General features: G+C 53.6%; 1 protein-coding gene across 11 annotated transcripts in view; it reads left to right on the forward strand.

Annotated features, from left to right (window-relative positions):
- Anks1a (ankyrin repeat and sterile alpha motif domain containing 1A) overlaps window positions 1-19,900 on the forward strand; it is a 153,455-nt gene that overhangs the window by 74,782 nt on the left and 58,773 nt on the right. For 8 of the 11 annotated variants that reach the window (XR_010060683.1, XM_006256193.5, XM_039098686.2 and 5 more), the window contains 7 exons: window positions 1,634-1,930; window positions 2,585-2,660; window positions 2,897-2,998; window positions 3,097-3,198; window positions 6,409-6,605; window positions 9,500-9,592; window positions 14,625-14,745. Coding sequence is in view for 10 of the 11 variants with exons in the window: in XM_006256193.5 (XP_006256255.1) it covers window positions 1,634-1,930; window positions 2,585-2,660; window positions 2,897-2,998; window positions 3,097-3,198; window positions 6,409-6,605; window positions 9,500-9,592; window positions 14,625-14,745 (988 nt within the window). In the remaining variant the exon portion in view is untranslated. Of the gene's footprint in view, window positions 1-1,633; window positions 1,931-2,584; window positions 2,661-2,896; window positions 2,999-3,096; window positions 3,199-6,408; window positions 6,606-6,669; window positions 7,872-9,499; window positions 9,593-14,624; window positions 14,746-19,900 lie in introns of those variants that run through there. The other 3 variants (NM_001107613.3, XM_063279125.1, XM_063279126.1) reach the window with 3 other exon arrangements.

A 19,900-nucleotide genomic window follows, 5' to 3' on the forward strand; every position in this document is an offset into this window, starting at 1 on the left:
AGAAAACTCAGAGACTCCTCTTAACCATCTTCGGGGTGCGCTCTAAAGAAAGCTCCCACCAGCTCTTCCGATAGAGCTGTTTTTGTCTCAAGGAAGTGAGGTGACAGCCCTGAGTTTGCTCAGGGGCCCTAGGCCCTAGCTCGGTAGGAGGTGGAAATGACCACTGGGCACACCAGCCCAACAGTTTGCTTTCTGTGCAGAGTTTGTCCTTCCTCCAGACCTCCGGGTTCCCTCTCTGGGCCGGCGTGTTGCCAGAGGCCACTGAGGGCTGTGTCCTGTGGCTGCTCTGGCTGGCCGTACTGGCACTCTGGTTCCTTCATCCGTGTTCTGTGTGTTTGTGTGCCTTTTATCTCTGCATGTGTGCCCCACCACCACCACCGCTGCAACTCCTCCTGTTCTTGTTTGGGTTTTAAACATTTCTTAGCCGTCACTGGCCGCTTGGGGCCTTGGTCTCAGCAGCTCTGAATCTTTCTCGCCCATTTTCGTTTAGCTGGGAAACAAACCAAAAAAAAAAAAAAAAAAAAAAAAAAAAAAAAGAAAACAACAAAATGTAGTCAAAAGCAGATGGGATTGACGCACGCGTGGGTAACTCCTCGTCTGCTCCTTTTAATGCCACTAACAGGGTTAAACCAACTGTAGACATAGTTAATCTTTAACTCGGGGCTCCAGGAAGGTGCACAGTATTGGCTCAGGACGGGTGCTCTCAAGCCGTGTCTCCCCCCAAAGCAGTGGGCACTGCCTGGGTGGACTGAGGCGCTCTGTAGAGCGCTGTCTGCCTCAGTCACGTGCCGTCAGTCTCAGCAGAGAACATAGTCGAGATGGCTCGCACACTGTGTCCGACAGTTGAAAAAGCACAGAGTTCTCTGACTCTACCCCAGACTCTGTGTCCTGGAGACTACGTTGGCATCAGGGGCCCTCAGCCTATGAGTCGAATGGAGGGCAGTGTCGCACTGGAATATTTTGCACCTCTCCCACCAACCATCCCAGGACTGTCCCTTTCTTACGTGAGAAGGCCTTCCCCCTGTGCCCGTTCTCTTAAGTGGTAGAAGCTGTGTGCACTGGCCCATGCGCCCCTCCGCGGTAAGCCTGGGACAGGAGAGGGTCCCATTGCCCTCAGGCCTGAGCCTGTGCCTTCTTCCTGGGGAATGGCTGCTGGCTGCTACCTTTAGAGTGGTTTGCGGTGTTCTGCTCTGTCGCTCTCCTTACCGGCTGACTGATTTGCATGCAAGAAGCTACCGGGATGATGATCTCTCCTTATAAAGCTTGTGTGGAAGGGTATGGCTGGTGACCAACCAGAATCAGGACCACAGGCTCAACAAAGAAATGCTCGTAAAGCCAGTTGAAATTTACAGTGAAGCAATATCAGTGATACGGTGTCCATGCATGCCGGGGCTTCAGACTGCAAGTGTTCAGGATGCTCCCCTCATGCAGGGTCTGTGGCCGGACGAAGCCAGCAGGAGCAGCCAGGCTGAGCTTTGGGGGCGGCACCCGGAGTTTGGCTGTATGAGTCCCCAAGTATTGCTGCTGTTTTCCTCATTGAAATTTCAGCGGTTTTACGGGTGATTACCCAGGCAGGGCAGGGTCAGTCCCCCACCCCACACCTTTCTGATAAGACGCTCTTGTTGACCCTCAGAACAACGACAACGAGACAGCCCTGCACTGCGCGGCACAGTACGGCCACACGGAGGTAGTGAAGGCCCTGCTGGAGGAGCTCACGGACCCCACCATGCGCAACAACAAATTTGAAACCCCGCTGGACCTGGCGGCGCTGTACGGGCGGCTGGAGGTGGTGAAGCTGCTGCTGAGTGCGCACCCCAATCTCCTGAGCTGCAGCACTAGGAAGCACACCCCCCTGCACTTGGCAGCAAGGAACGGCCACAAGGCCGTGGTGCAGGTGCTGCTGGACGCCGGCATGGACAGCAACTACCAGGTAGCAAGCCGGACGTCTCTTGTGGCGTAAGGGACGATGTCCTTGGGAGAGGCACGAGGACAGTGCTGCTGGGCTGCTTGTGTTTCCACATCACATTCACGTGCTTCCGTGTGTCCCTTGTCCTGCCCTGACATTTTAGAAGCAGATGAGCTCTGGAGTGAGTCTAGTGATTCTGCACGTTTCTCTTCAGGGTCTGAGATGGTCATTAACCCCTGAAAAGATGCGCTCCTGGGCCGTCTCAAAAAAAGCAGAAAGGCTCATTACCTTCCCGTACACACTCCAGGGCCACCTTTTTACACTGCCAAAGCCTCAACTGCTGTGTGACCCAGCCATCCTCTCTGATGGAGGGCTTCAGTGCTTCAGTCATCTTCCTTCCTTAGGCTTGGTGCTGACTCTCCACTTGGACCATGAGGTGCTCCGATGCCCTCACCCGGCAGGCGGAGCGTGCACAAGTCTTACTGGTCTGGTCAGCCTCCCCATAAACAGTGGGAGTTCACAAGCTCCCTGGCCCGAGATAGCACACAGTGGCCTTGCCGTGTGGACCTCGGAAGGGTGAAGGGCCCCCAGGGGGCTCTGTGTAGCTTAACTGCCATCCCTCCTCACCCACGTCCCGTCTGTCACGTGACTCGCCTCGCGCTCTCGTTTGCCTTCCAGACGGAGATGGGCAGTGCTTTGCATGAAGCTGCTTTGTTCGGCAAGACCGATGTGGTGCAAATCCTGCTGGCTGCAGGTGAGGCTGGCAGCGCTGATCCCACGGGCCAGGTGGTGTCTGAGACCCGCGCACGCACGTGTGCGGTTAGGGTTGTGGGACTCGGTCGGTCCCGGGACACCCGACTGTTGACAGCCGGCCGTGAGTGAAGAATGCTCGCTGTGCTGCCTCAAAGCTAGGGCTGTCCTTGGACTTGGCTTCTGAGGCTGGCCCAGACACGCTCACTCCCCTGTCTGTCCATCTGTCTCCCTTTCTAGGAATCGACGTCAACATCAAGGACAACCGTGGCCTGACTGCCCTTGACACTGTCCGAGACCTGCCTTCTCAGAAGAGCCAGCAGATAGCTGCGCTGATTGAAGGTACGTGTGCATCACCACACTGCCCCTGGGCCAGCCATGGCTAACCTACAGTGCACCATGCTTAGTGCAGCTTCTGTCTTTACCACTTATCCTCACAGACCACATGACCGGAAGAAGAAGTGTGAAAGATGTAGACAAGACCTCCACAGCCCAGCTACCTCTCCTCTCCTGCACAGACGCCATAGCCCCAAAGTCTCTGGGTGAGGTTCTGTGAGGCCCGAGAGGAACTGTTCGTTCTTGGGCAAAGTGGGAAGCTCTTCACTGAAATGGTAACTGCAGGGTCGTCAGGATGCTCTGTTGTCTCCAAGCTAAGACGTCCGTGGGCACAGGCAGCTCTGCTGTGGGTGTGGTCTGTCCTTCTGTTCCCTTTACACTTCTTAATTCAACCAGGCACTTGAAAGACAGACAGACAGCTCTGGGAGTTCAAGACCTGGTCTGCATAGCTAGTTCCAGGCCAGACAGGGCCACATAGTAAGACCCTGTCTTTTTTTTTTTTTTTTTTTAAACAAAACTGTGTGTGTATGTGTGTGTGTGTCTGTGTCTCTGTGTGCATATGTGTGTGTGTGTGTGTGTGTGTGTGTGTGTGTGTGTGTGTGTGTGTGTGTGTGCACTGCCTGTAGGCAGGAGCCCGCGGAGGTCAGGAGAGGGTGTCGGGTTCTGCAGATGGTTGTGAGCTGTCGTGTAGGTGCCAGGAACAAGCGCTGGCCTTTTACAAGGACAGAGAGTGCTTGTAACCTCTGAGCACGTCTCCACCCCCACGCTGGCTCTGTTTTGTACATCTGTAGTTGGCAGGATCATCTCAAGGTGTGGTCAGTGTCGCTTCCTTTCCAACACAAGCTGGTGTGGGAGCAGCTGGTCCGAAGCAAGTGCCTAATGAGGTCTGCTGGTCAGTCGTCGTGCAGGTGGCAGTAGTGGTGATATGTCGCCCGGGTAGAGTGGTCTGGGTGGTAGGTGGTCATCATTGGCCGAGTCCTTTCCGGTTTGCTGAGAAGCCAGTGTATGATAATGACGGAGATAAAGTAAATCCTAAAGACAGTGGTGACAGTGTCCCTAACGTAGATGGTAATGGACAGTAAAGCAACACGAAAGGGGGATGGCCTCGGGCTCTGGCCTGTCTGCACAGCGTTCTCAAGCTCCTCCTACCCCCAGTCTAATAACCCCAGCCTCACACCCCAGCCTCACACCCCAGTCACACCCCAGCCTCTCACCCCAGTCACACCCCAGCCTCTCACCCCAGTCACACCCCAGCCTCTCACCCCAGTCACACCCCAGCCTCTCACCCCAGTCACACCCCAGCCTCTCACCCCAGCCACACCCCAGCCTCACACCCCAGTCACACCCCAGCCTCTCACCCCAGTCACACCCCAGCCTCTCACCCCAGCCTCACACCCCAGTCACACCCCAGCCTCTCACCCCAGCCACACACCCCAGCCATACCCCAGTCACACCCCAGCCTCTCACCCCAGTCACACCCCAGCCTCTCACCCCAGTCACACCCCAGTCACACCCCAGCCTCTCACCCCAGTCACACCCCAGCCTCATACCCCAGCCTCACACCCCAGCCTCACACCCCAGTCACACCCCAGCCTCTCACCCCAGCCTCACACCCCAGCCTCACACCCCAGTCACACCCCAGCCTCACACCCCAGCCTCTCACCCCAGTCACACCCCAGCCTCACACCCCAGCCTCACACCCCAGTCACACCCCAGCCTCTCACCCCAGTCACACCCCAGCCTCTCACCCCAGTCACACCCCAGCCTCTCACCCCAGTCACACCCCAGCCTCTCACCCCAGTCACACCCCAGCCTCACACCCCAGCCTCACACCCCAGCCTCACACCCCAGCCTCACACCCCAGCCTCACACCCCAGCCTCATACCCCAGTCACACCCCAGTCACACCCCAGCCTCATACCCCAGTCACACCCCAGCCTCACACCCCAGTCACACCCCAGCCTCACACCCCAGTCACACCCCAATCACACCCCAGCCTCTCACCCCAGTCACACCCCAGCCTCATACCCTAGCCTCATACCCCAGCCTCTCACCCCAGTCACACCCCAGCCTCACACCCCAGTCTCACACCCGAGTCACACCCCAGTCACACCCAGCCTCACACCTCAGCCTCTCACCCCAGTCACACCCCAGCCTCTCACCCCAGTCACACCCCAGCCTCACACCCCAGCCTCTCACCCCAGCCTCTCACCCCAGCCTCACACCCCAGCCTCACACCCCAGTCACACCCCAGTCACACCCCAGCCTCACACCCCAGCCTCACACCTCAGCCTCTCACCCCAGCCTCACACCCCAGTCTCACACCCCAGTCACACCCCAGCCTCACACCCGAGTCACACCCAGCCTCACACCCCAGCCTCACACCCGAGTCACACCCCAGCCTCACACCCCAGCCTCACACCCACACACACGGTTTCCTTGGCCTGGGTCATTCACTTTGAAGGCATTCGCTCACCCTGACGTTTGTGACTGTTACACCACTCAGAGATGCCATCTCTGACAGTGACTCTGCAGTCACGGTTGGATCCCAGCACTGAGCAGACAGCCATTTAATCACGGAGCACCTTATCTTAGAAAGGCTTCAGGGTTTAGATTAAAGCATTTAAAACCCCGTCTCAAAACAAAAGGTAGGGGGCTGGAGAGATGGCTCAGTGGTTAGAGCACTGACTGCTCTCCCAGAGGTCCTGAGTTCAATTCCCAGCAACCACATGGTGGCTCACAACCATCTGCAATGGTATCTGATGCCCTCTTCTGGTGTGTCTGAGGACAGCTACAGTGTACTTATATACGTAAAATAAATAAATCTTGGAAGGAAGGAAGGAAGGAAGGAAGGAAGGAAGGAAGGAAGGAAGGACCCAAAAAGTGGAGGCTGGACATGACACACACCTGTGATCCCAGCACTTAGGAAGCAGAGGCAGGCAGATCTCTGTGAGTTCAAGGCTAGGGCTAGCCTGGTCTACAGAGTGAGAGTCCCAGGTCATCCAGGGCTACATAGTGAGACCCTACCTTAGAAGTAAACCGCAAACAAACAAACGTACCAGTTTAAAGTTTCAGTTACGCATTCAGCTGCGTTTTCAGGCTAAGGTGATGTTTGCAGGCACTGAGATGCCAGGGAGTTTACCAAGGGCACGGGAGGAGCCCCTCATATAACTACTGTCCTTTCCTTTTTTGGTGGGAGCTAGACCCTTGGATGTGTGCATAAAGAGTAGAGTTCTGTCACTGCTGAGCCTCATCTCCCTGTTTTGACTTAGAGAAAATCAGTTCCGGTCCCTTAGCAAAGTCACAGTTTTCCCGATGGACCAGTGCTGGGCGAGCTCCTATCACAGAGAAGTCGGGGACGGACTCTGCCCTCTCATACCATCATACCAATCATTCGCCCTCTGTCCTCTCCTCCAGGGAGTGTGGAGAAGGCAGTGACTGAGCCGACTCTTGATTCTGACATCCTCGCTGAGGAGGAGGGTCCCTACGAGGCGCTCTACAACGCTGTGTCCTGCCATTCCTTGGACAGCACGGCCAGTGGGCGATCGTCGGACAGAGACTCCGTGAACAAGGAGGCCGAGGCCACCGGAGCACGGGCTGCTGGAGTGAGGCCTGTATGTGGCCCCGGCCTGAGCCTGTAGGGTGCTGGGGAGGGGGGTGCTAGCCAGAGAAAGTGTGCTGCCGGACCCCTGAGCCCGCCTGCTGTTGTGGGGCGCTCTGTCTAGTCTCTCCTGCCCAGGAAGGTAAAACTGTAGCTCACACTGAGGTAGAAGTTTGCCGTTTGCAAGTTCAGTGTAGCCAGTTTGCGGCTCTCCATCCTCCATGCCCTGGAGCAAATCCATGTCTTGTGCTCTCACTCAGCCTCAGTGCTGCTCAAGCCTTGGTCTTGCTGTGCGTGCTCCGTTTTCTACAGATGTATCCAGTGATGTCCCGGTCCCACTCGCCTCACCAGCCACGTGGGTGGGCGGTGCGGTCCTGTCCAGGGGAGAGGGCATAACAAGGTTTAATCAGACTGCGCATTTACTAGACACGCCAACTGTTGGTTCTCGATGAGCCCTGTCTCGGCTTCTGAGAGCAACGCCGTGTTTCTCCTTGGTGTGCCCCTTGGTCCTGCCTCCTGCTGTGTTGTCCAGTACCTGCTTTTACTTCTGGTCTTGTTCATGCGCCTCAGGACTCCCTCCTGACTCCCCCTTCTGCCCTAGAGGGTGCTCCACATTTACAGCCCTGTGCCCTCTTTATTTCCCCTTGACAGAGTTTTCAGACCCTGGTGAAGGTCTGACCCGGCTGCAGCTGACGGGATCCTAGTGCCAGCCACCTTGGTACAGATTTGGGGGCATAGGTGTTGGTGTTCCTTTGTTTTTCCTGTTGGCCGCTGGTGTCTCTGGTGATCTCCTTACCCTTACTATATCCTGATGCAGTCACACGTTTGGGTGTGGGTTTCGATGAGCCCTGCGGTCTATGGCAGCCCAGCAGAATAGGTGTTAGCGAGAACTGTGAACACACGCACGTGCTGAGAACGGTGTTTCTGTGGACAGTTAGGTCTTCCTATTGGCACCCACGCTGTAAGTTGTGGGGGAAGGTTTGCTTTGAGTGGAGCTTGCAGGTGTCGCCCAGTAGGGGGCGCTAGTGCCTTTGCTAGAAGCCACAGGGCTCTGTAGTGGTTGTACTTAAGCAGAAACAAGAGCATCCCGAGTGAGCACTTTGCATGCGTGTGCTGTAGCCATTCTTGTTTTCAGACCTCTGGCTCACCATGGCCAAGACTTCCATGTAGGTGGATGGCACGGCGATGGTGGCAGATCTGCCTCAGAGGGAGAGACCCATGGGGACTTTGGTTTCCTTCCCTGTCTCCAGTGGTCTGCACCGTCCGGAAGGCTTCTGAGGTGGGCCATTTCTGCTGTTTTATTTTACTTTCTGCCACACTCGTGTCCCCAGGCTGGCTTCACAGCGGATCTGTGCTTGTCCCTTTGTACAGGGTGCATTGACTAGGTCCGTTCCAGCACTTGTAGTAGAACCAGGAAGGGTGGAGAAACTGAGGCCCTCCCCATGGGAGTGCAATGCAAACAGCCCTGGTGTGAGCATAAGCTGCCCTAGAGCTGCCTCTGGAGACTCCAGGGAGGACGGGGTCATGGGGGAGCTACGGAGCAGAGACGCTGTTGGAACAGGACAGTCTTGGGTGCCAAACCCAACACAGCTGCCTCTGCAACGTGCAGAGTGGGAGCCTTTACCGTTCTGCCTCCCGCACCTCAGCTGCTCCAGCAACACTGAACTGACCCGCCAGCCTGGGGTGGCGCCCGGGACCAGCTCTGTCCAGCCCTGTAGAGAACAGAGGGAAATGCTGGGCCGTAATGGCCTCCCAGCCTTCCACCGTGCCATCAAGAGTCACGTGTGTTGGGTTGGGGATTTAGCTCAGTGGTAAAGCGCTTACCTAGGAAGCGCAAGGCCCTGGGTTCGGTCCCCAGCTCCGAAAAAAAAAAAAAAAGAACTAAAAAAAAAAAAAAAAAAAGAGTCACGTGTGTTCCTGAAGTTGGCCACTCTTGGTCCACTTGTACCCCTTCCACGAGTTGGGGTAGAATGGCAATTACAGCCCCGTTACAGGAAGCCTGAATTTGTGAAGGAAGTTTTTTGTTTGTTTGTTTTAAAATCTAGCCACACTCTCTGAGTGTGAAGTGAACCGATGGTCCTTTAAGAACAAGCTGGCCTGTCCCAGCCCTAAGGAGACTAGTGGCCATGCTCCTGTCTAAATGGGCCAAACAGGGTTCCCTATAACCATGTGCTTCTCATTATTGAAGGGGGTGATTAAAACCGAGATATGCAGGGCATGCGGCACACGCCTTTAATCCCAGCACTCAGAGGCAGGGGCAGGGGGATCCCTGTGAGTGTAAGGGCATCCTGGCCTACATAGCAAGTTCCAGGACAGCCTGGGCTACACAGTGAGACCCTATCACTGATTTAAAAAACAAATGAGATGTTGTGTCTTGAGCGAGGGTGACTTCAGACTCCGGGGCTTGAGATGCTCCTGGCTCAGCCCTGACTGGCTGCAGGAGGTAGAGGGATTCGGGCTTTTACTGGTGCGTGCAGATAAGGCCGGGGTCTGAGGAAGGGCACGTTTCCATCTCTGGCTGCTTTTCCCCTTGCTTCACTGGATGCTTGGCTTTAGAAGAGCTATTGGGCTGGCCCTTTTACTCTCAAGTTTCTTCTCTTCAGTGGAGTTTGAAAGTGGAGCCGCTGCGTTTTTGCTTCCAGTTTTCTGTGTCTTAGTCTTGTGCCAGCGACTCAGCTCTGAGCTTCCCCTGCCCTCTTCACAGCGGGGCCGAGGAAGGAGGTGTTTGTGATCTTAGCTGCAGAAGTCAGAAGCCATGGCCATGGGTGGGGTTCTCCACCTGCTCAGACACCGGACCTCAACTTCAGTGTCCTAGGGGAATTCTTTCATAACTCTTTATTTCCAAGGACTATAATGAGGGTGAACCCAAAAGAGAGATGGTAGAATCTATTTATTTTTCTTCCATAGAGGGAACGCCCGCCACCTCCAGCAAAGCCGCCGCCTGATGAAGAGGAGGAAGAGCGCGTAGATAAGAAGTATCTTCCCTTGGCAGCTTCTGAGGTAGAGGGACTGGGGGTTAGCCCATGACTGACACAGCGTGTTAGATGGTAGATGAGTGTCTGCATAAAGGAGGCTTCGTTTTCTCCCCCTCTGCTTTCTTTTCTTGTATAAGATTATATAAATATATAAATATATATATATATATATATATATATACACACACACACACACACACACACACACACACACACACACACACATATATATCTCACATGTGTGCCTGGTTCCTGTGGAGGTCAGATATATGAGGGCATCAGATCCCCTGGAACTAGAGTTACAGAGAGTTGTGAGCAACCATATAGGTGCTAGGATTTAAGTCTGGAAGAGCAGCCAGTGACCTTAACTGCCGACCTATCTCTGGAGTCCTAGGCTTAAACCCAGAGCCTAGCCCTCCATCCCTGAACCACCCCAGGCTGTTTTCTTTCAGGGGAAGAGCAGCACTACATGTGTGCGAGTATTTAGATACACACACTGTGCAGTGTAGGTGCATGTGCCCCGCATGCTCAGGCCAGAGCGGAACCGTGGCTGCCTTCCTTCCTTCGAGGCGCTCAGCCTTGGTGTAAGAGGGTCTCTGGGTAAACTGAAGCTTACCGTTTTGGCTATGCCAGTTGAGTGGTGAGCACTCGGGATCTTCCTGTCTCTACCCTCAGCCCCTAATCCAATGCTGGGGAACAGGCACACACAGCCATGCCTGGCTTTTAATGTGTGTGCTGGGGATTCTAACTCGGTCCCGGTGCTCGAAGAGCAAGCACTCTTATCCCTTAGCCATATCCCCTGCCTTGACCTCCTTACTTTCTCATTGCTCTCCTGTGCTTAGTAAGTCTGGGATGCACGTGTGTCTGCAATCTGGAGCAAGGCCTTCCACCCTGAAAGACTTGTGGTGTGGCTGTAGCATACAAGCCTGTGTGCGCCTGCCCTGCCGCAGGGGAAGTAAGGTCTGCTGTCTTCCCACTGTCAGACTTTCACTAAAACGCCCTGTTGTCTTTTGACACAAAGTGTCAAGTGCCTGTCCTTGTCACTGTGAACAGTACCATGTTGTTGAGTTTTGGTGGTTGAGACTATCCAAACCAGGTCACAAATGACAACTGGAAAAGATAGAGACTTCAGCCTGGTTAATTTTGCTGTGTGATACATTTATGTTGTTTGCAAGTTTACTAAGTAATCAAGTGTATAAAATTAAATAAAAAATATGGGAGGCCTATGATGGCGGTGGGAGGGAAGGAGGCGGTTATTTGAACAGCCTACCTTTAAAAAAATATTTCATTATGTTACAGTATGTGGGGGGTCAGAGGACAGAGTTCTTTTTTTTTAAAAGGAGGCATTTTTTTTTTAAAGATTTATTTATTTTATGTATGTGAGTACACTGTCGCTGTCTTCAGACACACCAGAAAAGGGCATCGGATCCCATTACAGATGGCTGTGAGCCACCATGTGGTTGCTGGGAATTGAACTCAGGACCTCTGGGAGAGCAGTCAGTGCTCTTAACCGCTGAGCCATCTCTCCAGCCCGAGGATAGAGTTCTTGCTGCCCATCATGTGGTTCCGGGGACTAAACACAGGTTGTCAAGAGTAGAGGCCATCTCACCTGGTGGGATGTCTTTCTGTGTGTGAGATTCATCTTTTGGAAATGCATCCTAATAGCATGGAGTTCCAGATCAGCTGACATGAGAGCAAGAGCCCTGGTCTCGCTATCTGCTGTTAGAACGGGTGCTTGAATGAGAGGAGATGTGGCCTGAGCCTTGTTCTCTGACGAGCCACACAGGACTTTTACTGCTGTGTGTTACGTATGTGGGAGTTCTTCCCTCCATATCTGTCCTTCTGTACATCACAGCCATGCCTGGTTTCCGGAGAGGCCAAAGTGGGCATCGCATCACCTAGAACTGGGGTTACTGAGGTTATGAGCCAGCTGCTGTGGGTGCCGGGGCCTTCTCTCTGCTTGTCTGCAGAAGCATCAAGACCCCTGACCCCACCACCCTTGTTTCCAGCTCTCTCAAAGCTTTAAAACTAAACTCTGTTCTGAGACACTGATGTCAGTAAACTTTAGGCCATTTTACCTTGTTTGTGGTACTGGGAAGATTAAACCCAGAACCTCGCTGGTACTGAGGGAGGAAGACTTTATGACCAGGCCAAGCTTGAGAGCTGCCTATTCGTCAGTCACATGACCCAGCATTTAATGTCAATCATGTGACCCAGCATTTGATGATGGGAGAGCCTACTCAAGCAATGACCCCATCGTGATGCCAGGCACCGCATGCACGTGTTTCACACACACACACACACGCACGCACGCATGCAAGCACGCACGCACGCACGCATGCACGCACACAGCAGCTGTGGTCTCCTCTGTTGTGGGGCTTCTCAGCCACCCGCACCCCAGCTGGATCCTCCAAAGCTACAGTTGGGTGATGGCTACTCACATGTGACCGAGCGGGGCTGCTCCCCACAGAGCAGACAGCGCACTTCCTCAGCTTTGAGTCACTGCCGGCCCTAGAGGAAGAGGGAAGAAGGAAGACGTAGTAATGTAGAAGAAGCAGAGTCCGTTCAGTTACTGCCGTCGTCACTGTGTGACACAGGGCTGCTTCCGTGGGAGTGATGGCAGGAAGAAGAGATCGGTGTTGTCTCTGGAGGTTTAATCCATAGCTTGGTCAGGCCAGAGCAAGGTTCGGACAGGAACATCCATGTTTACGGTCCGGGTCCAGGTAGGGCTCTCAGTTTGCAGCTGAAGAGGGGAGGCCGTCCACCTTGGATGTAGGAAGACTGAGGCCAGTCTGGATTAGAATCTGAGGACGTGTGCTTAGTGGCCATAGCTCTGCTGTGAACTGCTGTAACCATGGACAGGTCCCTGGCGTGCTGGGTTGACAGATGGATGGGCCAGAACCAGGTACTCGAGCTGTGACTGGCGTCCCCACTGTTGTGGGTGATGCCTCTGCTCACACTTGTCCTGCCACTGAGTCTTCTGTCGGGCCCTGTGTTGTAGGTCCGCCATCCAGGTGAGTTCCCACTCAGGGAAGCTCGCCTGGGCCGGCGAGAACTCTTGCTGAGGCAAACACACAGGGAATCAGACTCCAGAGCTCTGCCTGAGGGATCCTACGGTGTAAGCCTGCAGGGCACAAGCTCCTGTGGGCGCCGCCTGCCTGCGGTGACAATAGCACGTGGGGTATGGAGTTGACTGTAGGGCAGACTTAATGGCCCCTCCTTGTTCCCTTAACTGTGTTCCTAAGAAACCAAAGCTGGAATAAAGATGCCCAGGACCCCAGGATAAAGGAGCCTTAGCTCCCAGGGGGCTTGCACAGAGGGGTGCCTGCTGCACTCTACAGACTTAGAGTGAGAGGCCCTCAGAGTAGCAGCCCTGTTAGTAAACAAGCATCAGCTCTTCCTTCAGATAAGACTAGGAGTGCCGTCCTCTCTTCAGGAGAGGTGCTCACGGGGAACTGTCCCCACAGAGGAGGACTCTGGTCAATTGCCATCCTGTTGCTTTCCCAGTGTGCAGTGAGACTTGTCTGTGTGTGTAAAGGACCTCTGCCTATAGGACCTGCTGCTGTTAGAGGAGAGTCTCAGCCCTGTCCCCTTCACCCTGTAGGACCTGCTGCTGTTAGAGAGTCCCAGCCCCATCCCCTTCACTCCCAGGCTGTACCCATCACTTGAGCTCTGGAAGTTTTGTGCTCTGCCTGGATTGCTGGAATGTAATTTTTCTTAATTTGCCTTTCAATCATACTGGGCTCAGGGCAGGTGAGTGGAATTACCAGAGCAGGAGTCTCCATAGCCTTCCCTGTGTCTCCAGCATTGTGCTTTTACCATCTCGGCTCCAATGCCACAGCCAGCCCCTGACGCGCTCCTAACTGAAGCCCTGCAGCTGGGGCGCTTGTCTGCTTGGATCAGGCCTGTCTCAGTAGATGGAGCTGCTGCCGCCCACGGAAACCCACTCTGCCAGTAGCTGACTCTCAAGACTGTGGGAAGTGATCTGAAGTCACCTTATAACATGGTAGGAAGCTAGCTTTAGGGTCAGTTCATTCCCACGGCTCCTGGAGTCCATGAAGAAGATAGAAGCTGGCTGTGGTGGCAGAGGCCTTTAATCCTAGCCCTTTGGAGGCAGAAGCAGAGGGATCCCTATAAGTTTGAAACCAGCCTGGTCTACATAGCAAGTTCCAGGCTATCCAGGACTACAGAGGGGGAGGAAGAGGATGAGGACAGGCCAGTTTGTCCGGTACCTGTGAAGGGTTGAACGTCAGGAGTATCTTGCTTTCCTTTTGAGTTGGATACTGGGTATGTGCATGTCAGAGAAGAAGCATGGAGAAAGGGTAAGTTAGGGTGCAGCTTAAGTAACAACTGCTAGGAAAGCAGTCTCCACAGAAAACATAGGAAGACGGGAAGGAAGAGAGGCTTAGATTTTATCTCATTTTGAAGGATAAAAATGGGGCAAAAAAAAAAGAATGGTTTAGTCAGATTGTGGAGATTTCATATACAGAAATTGTTTTAGGTTTTCCTGTTGCTTTCACAAAGCATCCAAATCCGGGCACTTTATAAAGTAAAGAGGTTTATATGGCTCACGGTTTGGAATGCCACAGAGCCCAAATGAAGCAGCTCTGTCTGCCCACTTAGCTTCTGGTGAGGGGGTCTGCTCCATCCCAGCTTGGGGAGTGTGTGGCAGAGGGCAGTGTGTTGGGCAGTCGGGCTTGGGGGTGCCAGGCTCACACGATAACAACTGAAGCTGTCCTGTAGTGTCACATAAGCTAAACTCCACCGGGAGTGGGTCTGTTAGGCGTGGCCTCCTAAGGACCACCCACCCACCATGCCCCCTCTTTCACGGTCTGTGTCCCATCCTTGATGCGCTGGACATCAGGCTTCCAGTATGTCAACCTCTGGGAGATGCCAGCGCGGGTGAAGAACTAGACAAGCACTTTAGAATTCACGGGACGCCCGACCCCCGCATCCCTGCTGTGCCCCGCCATTGCCAGGAATCAGCAGGAATCAGCTCTGTGGCGTAGCACCTGTTTCCGTGCTGGCCTCATGTTCTGGGTGTTTCTGTCTCGTAGGGCCTGGCTTTGAGACCCAGAATGCAGGGCAGTGCCCCCCAGGAAGAGGAGGAGCACCCATATGAGCTGCTGCTCACAGCAGAGACCAAGAAGCTGGGGACCACAGACGGGAGGACTGAAGGTATGCCCGCCTGCCTACCTGCCTGCCTGCCCGCCCGCCTGCCTGCCTGCCTGCCTGCCTGCCTGCCTGCCTGCCTGCCCGCCTGCCTCCCACCGCAGGAAAGGAGGTGCCGCAGCTGTGGGCTCCTGAGGCTGGGACGGTGAGGGCCTTGTGCTCGCTCTCATTCAATACCTGGACACCACGCCCTTAAATGGATGGAGATGCAACCCTCCCACAGTGCAGCGGGGCAGTTTAGGGCACCCAGCTGGCAGCTGTGCGAGCAGGACACAGGATGGCAACACCCTGTGGAGACTGGCTGGAGCCTGTTGTGCTAGCCAGCAGATTAGGTTGTCATGATGGGCTCTGAGTCCTGACCAGAGCAGGGTGTTCCTGGTTAAGCTCATGACCTGTGTCCATAGTGCTTTGGCACTGCAGCCTGCTTGTGCTTCTGGGTGTGTGCTCTGGCCCTCAGAGGGGAGTGAGCAGGGGGACCAAGCAGGCTGGAGGGTGCTGTCTGCAGAGCCTGCCTCTCCCAGCTCTCTGTAGATATGAGGTCCTCCTCCGTGCATGCCTCGTGTCTCCTGTTAGTTCCATTAGCTGGCCATAAATAGAGTTGACAGGCCTGTGCCACCACAGCCCTCTGACAACTTCTGTATTCAGTGTGCTTCTCTCTCAGTTTACGGCCATCTTTATAGTGGCTTTGAGATCTTAATTTTGGAGAAGTTCAATTTGTCCTTTCTTTTTTGATGAATAAGCTCATAATGTCATAACCGTGGTGTGTGTGTGTGTGTGTGTGTGTGTGTGTGTGTGTGTGTGTGTGTACACACGCATGTGTGTGCATGTGTGTATGAATGAATGTGGGGTGTACATGCACGTGTTGGTCTGGTTGCATAGACTAGAGGTTGGTGTCAAGCGTCTTCCTCAGTTGTTTCCAATTTATTGATATAATTACTTCCCAGGATGCCCTGAAACTTGTATGCTGACCAGGCTGGCCTCGAGCACACAGACATCCACCTGCCTCTGCCTCTCTTGAGTACTGGATTGAAGTTCTGTACTTAGGATGTGCGGCCCTCTTGGACACCTTTCCCTCATTGCGTCGTCCCAGGTGTCTTAAGCATCCAGTTCCTGCGTCTCGCTGGTTATTCTCGGAGCCAGGGTGGGTCTGTGTGTGGGTCGGTCCCGACTCCCACGTTTCAGGAAGCTCTGGTGTCTTGGCCTGATAAACCTGCCCGTCCTGTGGGTGGATCTTCATCAGGAACAGGCCAGGGCTCTGGTGCCTGCTCTAGAGTCTGAAACCACAGGAGCCGTGCATAGCTGTTCACACCTGTAATCCCAGTGCTCTGGGGACTGAGGCAGGGGGATTACTATAAGTTCCAGAGTTGAAGGCCAGGTGAGCCTACGGTGCGAGCCCCTTTCCAAAAAGCTCATGGAAATTAACTTTGGTGAAATAGGCCCGTGCTTTTGAAGATGGTGCTTCTTGAAGAAAGAGGGCGATTGTTTTAGGGGCTTCATGTAGAATGGCCATACAGAGCCTGCTCAGCAGTTCAAGGAAAGCAGAAGGTTGACAGAGGGGCTATCTTCTGGCTGCCAAATGTCCTTGGTGAAGCTTTTCTGTCCCAAACTCAGGAATTCTCCCAGCTCCTGAGAGCTTTGAACGAGGACTTACAATCTCACACTTGCCCCTCTGCTCCTTGCTGCTCTGTCCTGTTTGGCTGTTGGGACCGAGTGCTGTGGCACTGTTTGAACCATAGTGTATGTGCGCCCAGCCTACGGGCTAGCCCTTTGTCATGGCCTACTGCCTGCAAGCTAGCCCAGGCTAGCCTTTCGGCCTGGCTCACTGGAACTTTCAGAGAAGGCAATGAGGCATGAACTATGAAAATGAACTCACTGGTTTCTCAGAAGCCCTGCATGTCCTGTCAGGGAGCAGAAACTACCAGCCCAGAAGTGAGGCAGTCAGTGGCCTACAGTGCTACTGGATAAATCCTTTTTTCTTTCCCAGTAATATCATCTCTGTTTGCAGCTTTTAAGAACTAACTGATCCATTTTCCAAAAGTTATGTTTATGTCAGCATTAATGAGACAGAGTTTGGGTCTACCTTAGTCTGTAGTGTGGGGTGCTTTTGAATGGCCTGTTAATTATACTGGGATATACTCACTAAAGGGGGAGCAAACAGTACAAGAGTAGAGTGCGCTAAGGCTTTGCCTGTCTTCGTTCTGAGTTGTGTGAGCATGCTCCCCACCCCCACCCCATTGCTGTGTTCATGCAGTCGTGGCTGTGAGGTAGTCGTGCTTCATTTAACACAGCATAGAATGGCATGTGACAAGCCACGCTGGGAATCTGCTTTTATACAGCATTTGTCTGAAGACCAGGGGGCCAGTTCCATCTGGCTCTCACGTGTCAGCCGCTTCTTCCTCAGTCCCTGCTAAAGACCCATCTCTCAGCTCTCATTGCCAGCTGGCGGATGGATGGATGTGTCTCCAGGGGGCTCTGCTGTAAATTATGCTGCAGGCCTGCTGTACACACATACACACTCACTCACACACATACACTCACACATACACACACATACCACAATCCCACACACACCCCACACACACATACCCTCCACACACTCACACACACCACACACACACATACACACACCCTCCACACACCACACACACATATACCCTCCACATATATACCACACACACCACACACACATACCCTCCACACACTCACACCACACACACATACACTCTCACACACACACACCCCACACATACACCACACTCACACACACTCTTACACACACACACATACACCACACTCACACACCACACACACACATACTACAATCCCACACACTCCACACATACACACTCCCTCACACACACACACACATACACACTCCCTCACACACACACATACACACTCACACACATACCACAATCCCACACACCCCACACATACACCACACTCACACACATACCACACACACACACACCACACACACATACATACATACACACACCCCACACACTCACACACCACACATACACACACACCACACACTCAGACCCCGACACACCACACACACACACACCACACATATCACACACACACTCTCTCACCTTCCAGGCTGCGCCCGCCCCACAGTGCACTGTCACTGTGATGTTAGCAGCACTAGAGTGGGCTGTAGAGACTGCTCACAGTTAAGACGCCACACTGCTCAGCAGAGGGCACAGGTTCGCCTCCTGACATCCACCTCAGTTGGCTTGCAGCCTTCTTACCCAATTCAGGAATGTAGCACCCTCCTCTGGCCCTTTTGGGCACCTGCACACACACGGGAGACATGCACACAGATATATATAGATATAGATATAGATAATTTAAAAAATCAATGGCAGGGGGCCAAGCTCTGTCAGCACACGCCTTGCAAGCCTGAGGACCTGAGTCTGATCACCAGAGCCCACACAAAGATACCAAACATAGAAGCGTGACTTTCTTTCTTTCCTTTTTTTTTTTTTTTTTTTTTTTTTCTGAGACAGGATTTCTCTGAGTAACCCGGGCTGTCCTGGAACTCCCTCTGTAGACCAGGCTGGCCTTGAACTCAGAGATCCGCCTGCCTCTGCTTCCCAAGTGCTGGAGCTAAAGGTATACGCCACGACTACCTGGCTGACAACAGGAATTTCTAACCCCTGTACCAGGGAGGTAGGAACAGGAGGACCGCAGCTGTCCTAGCCTATTGATAAAACCCTAGGCTCAGTAAGAGATCCAGTCTCACAGACACACACACACACACGCTAGAAAAAACAAAATTGGGAAATGCCTTCGCTTCTCAAGATGTGCAGTCCTGCTTATTTAGTTTCTGAGGTGCCTATGATTTTGTGGGTTTTTGTTTTTTGGTTTTTTTTGTTTGTTTGTTTTGCTTTGTTTGCTTTTTTTGTCAATTTTTGTTTTTTACATTAAGATGAATGGTGTCTGGTGAGGAGACGCATGCACATTGTAGTCCCATCATTTGGAGGCCAGAGGGCCTTTTAAGCTCCGGAGTTTAAGCGTATCCCAGATGTGACACTGTGATATAGCATGGTGGCCTCGTGACGTGGCACAGTGACCCTGAGAAGAGAGGCTGGGAGGGGAGTAGCAGAGAGGAGGAGTGGAGATAACATGCGGGCAAACACACTCAGGCTTCGCTGTGGCCCCAGCCTCCTTGCAGCTGTCACACTGTATCTGAAGGAGGAGAAGAGAAGCGGGGAAGTCAAGCCATAGACACAGGCCGCATGTGGGGGTGGGGTCAGGAACTGTGGGACAGCCTGGCATTCAGTGACTACAAATCTTGTGTAAAAAGCAGAGCTGATGCCTCTGGGGGCCAGTCTCAGAGTCAGATACTTCGGGAAGTACAGACAGAAGTGGCCCTGTGTCTGTGTTTGAACCACAAAGGATCCCTACTTTCCTAAAACTTAACAGTCTTGGAGAGCAGGAGCACTGAGCCCACCACGACACAGGAGAATTCCCACCAGAAATGTTGATCGCACTTACAGGATGGAAACACCCAGCCACGGGAGGACACATTAGCAGATCCACGAGGCAGAAAATGCATCTCCCAAAAGTCACCAGGCCCACTGGGCACTGATAGTTGTAACAAGGAAGGGGGACCCTCTGTGCTTCAAATTGTTTCCAAGTCAGGGCCAGTGGGTCTGAGCCATTTCTGTCCGTGCAGTCCGGACGTGTGACCACTCGGGATTGCAGTGGCTGCTTTCCAGGTTGGATAGCACAAAGGAAAGTAGCCAGTAGGCCTAGTAGTCACAGCACTGTCCTTGGCACTCTGGGTCTGTGAAGAGGTGACTTAGCACGAGCGGCAGTGGCTGCTCTGAGGCGTATGTGAATGCCACGTAGTGTGGTTCCAGAGGGAGTCGAGGTGTTGTTCCCGAGAGCCATGCATGCACCTGAGTAAGAAGACTGATCTTCTTGGAGGGCAGGGGCCTGTTCTCTGTCTGCAGTTCTCCCTCCGATCCTGTCACCTTGGTAAGCCCTCTCCAGTGCTGAGCAGGGCCCCCTTACTCAGATTTCAGAAAGAGAAAATAGTGCTGTCCTCAGTCCCTTCCCTCAGCCTGAAGGTCCGGGCTGGCTTTTCATGGCAGAAGCTTGCACGCCTTTGTGACTTTGTGGACAGAAGCTTGGCAGTTGAGTCTCA

This window comes from Rattus norvegicus, chromosome 20, assembly GCF_036323735.1.
Source record: "Rattus norvegicus strain BN/NHsdMcwi chromosome 20, GRCr8, whole genome shotgun sequence".
NCBI lineage: Eukaryota > Metazoa > Chordata > Mammalia > Rodentia > Muridae > Rattus > Rattus norvegicus.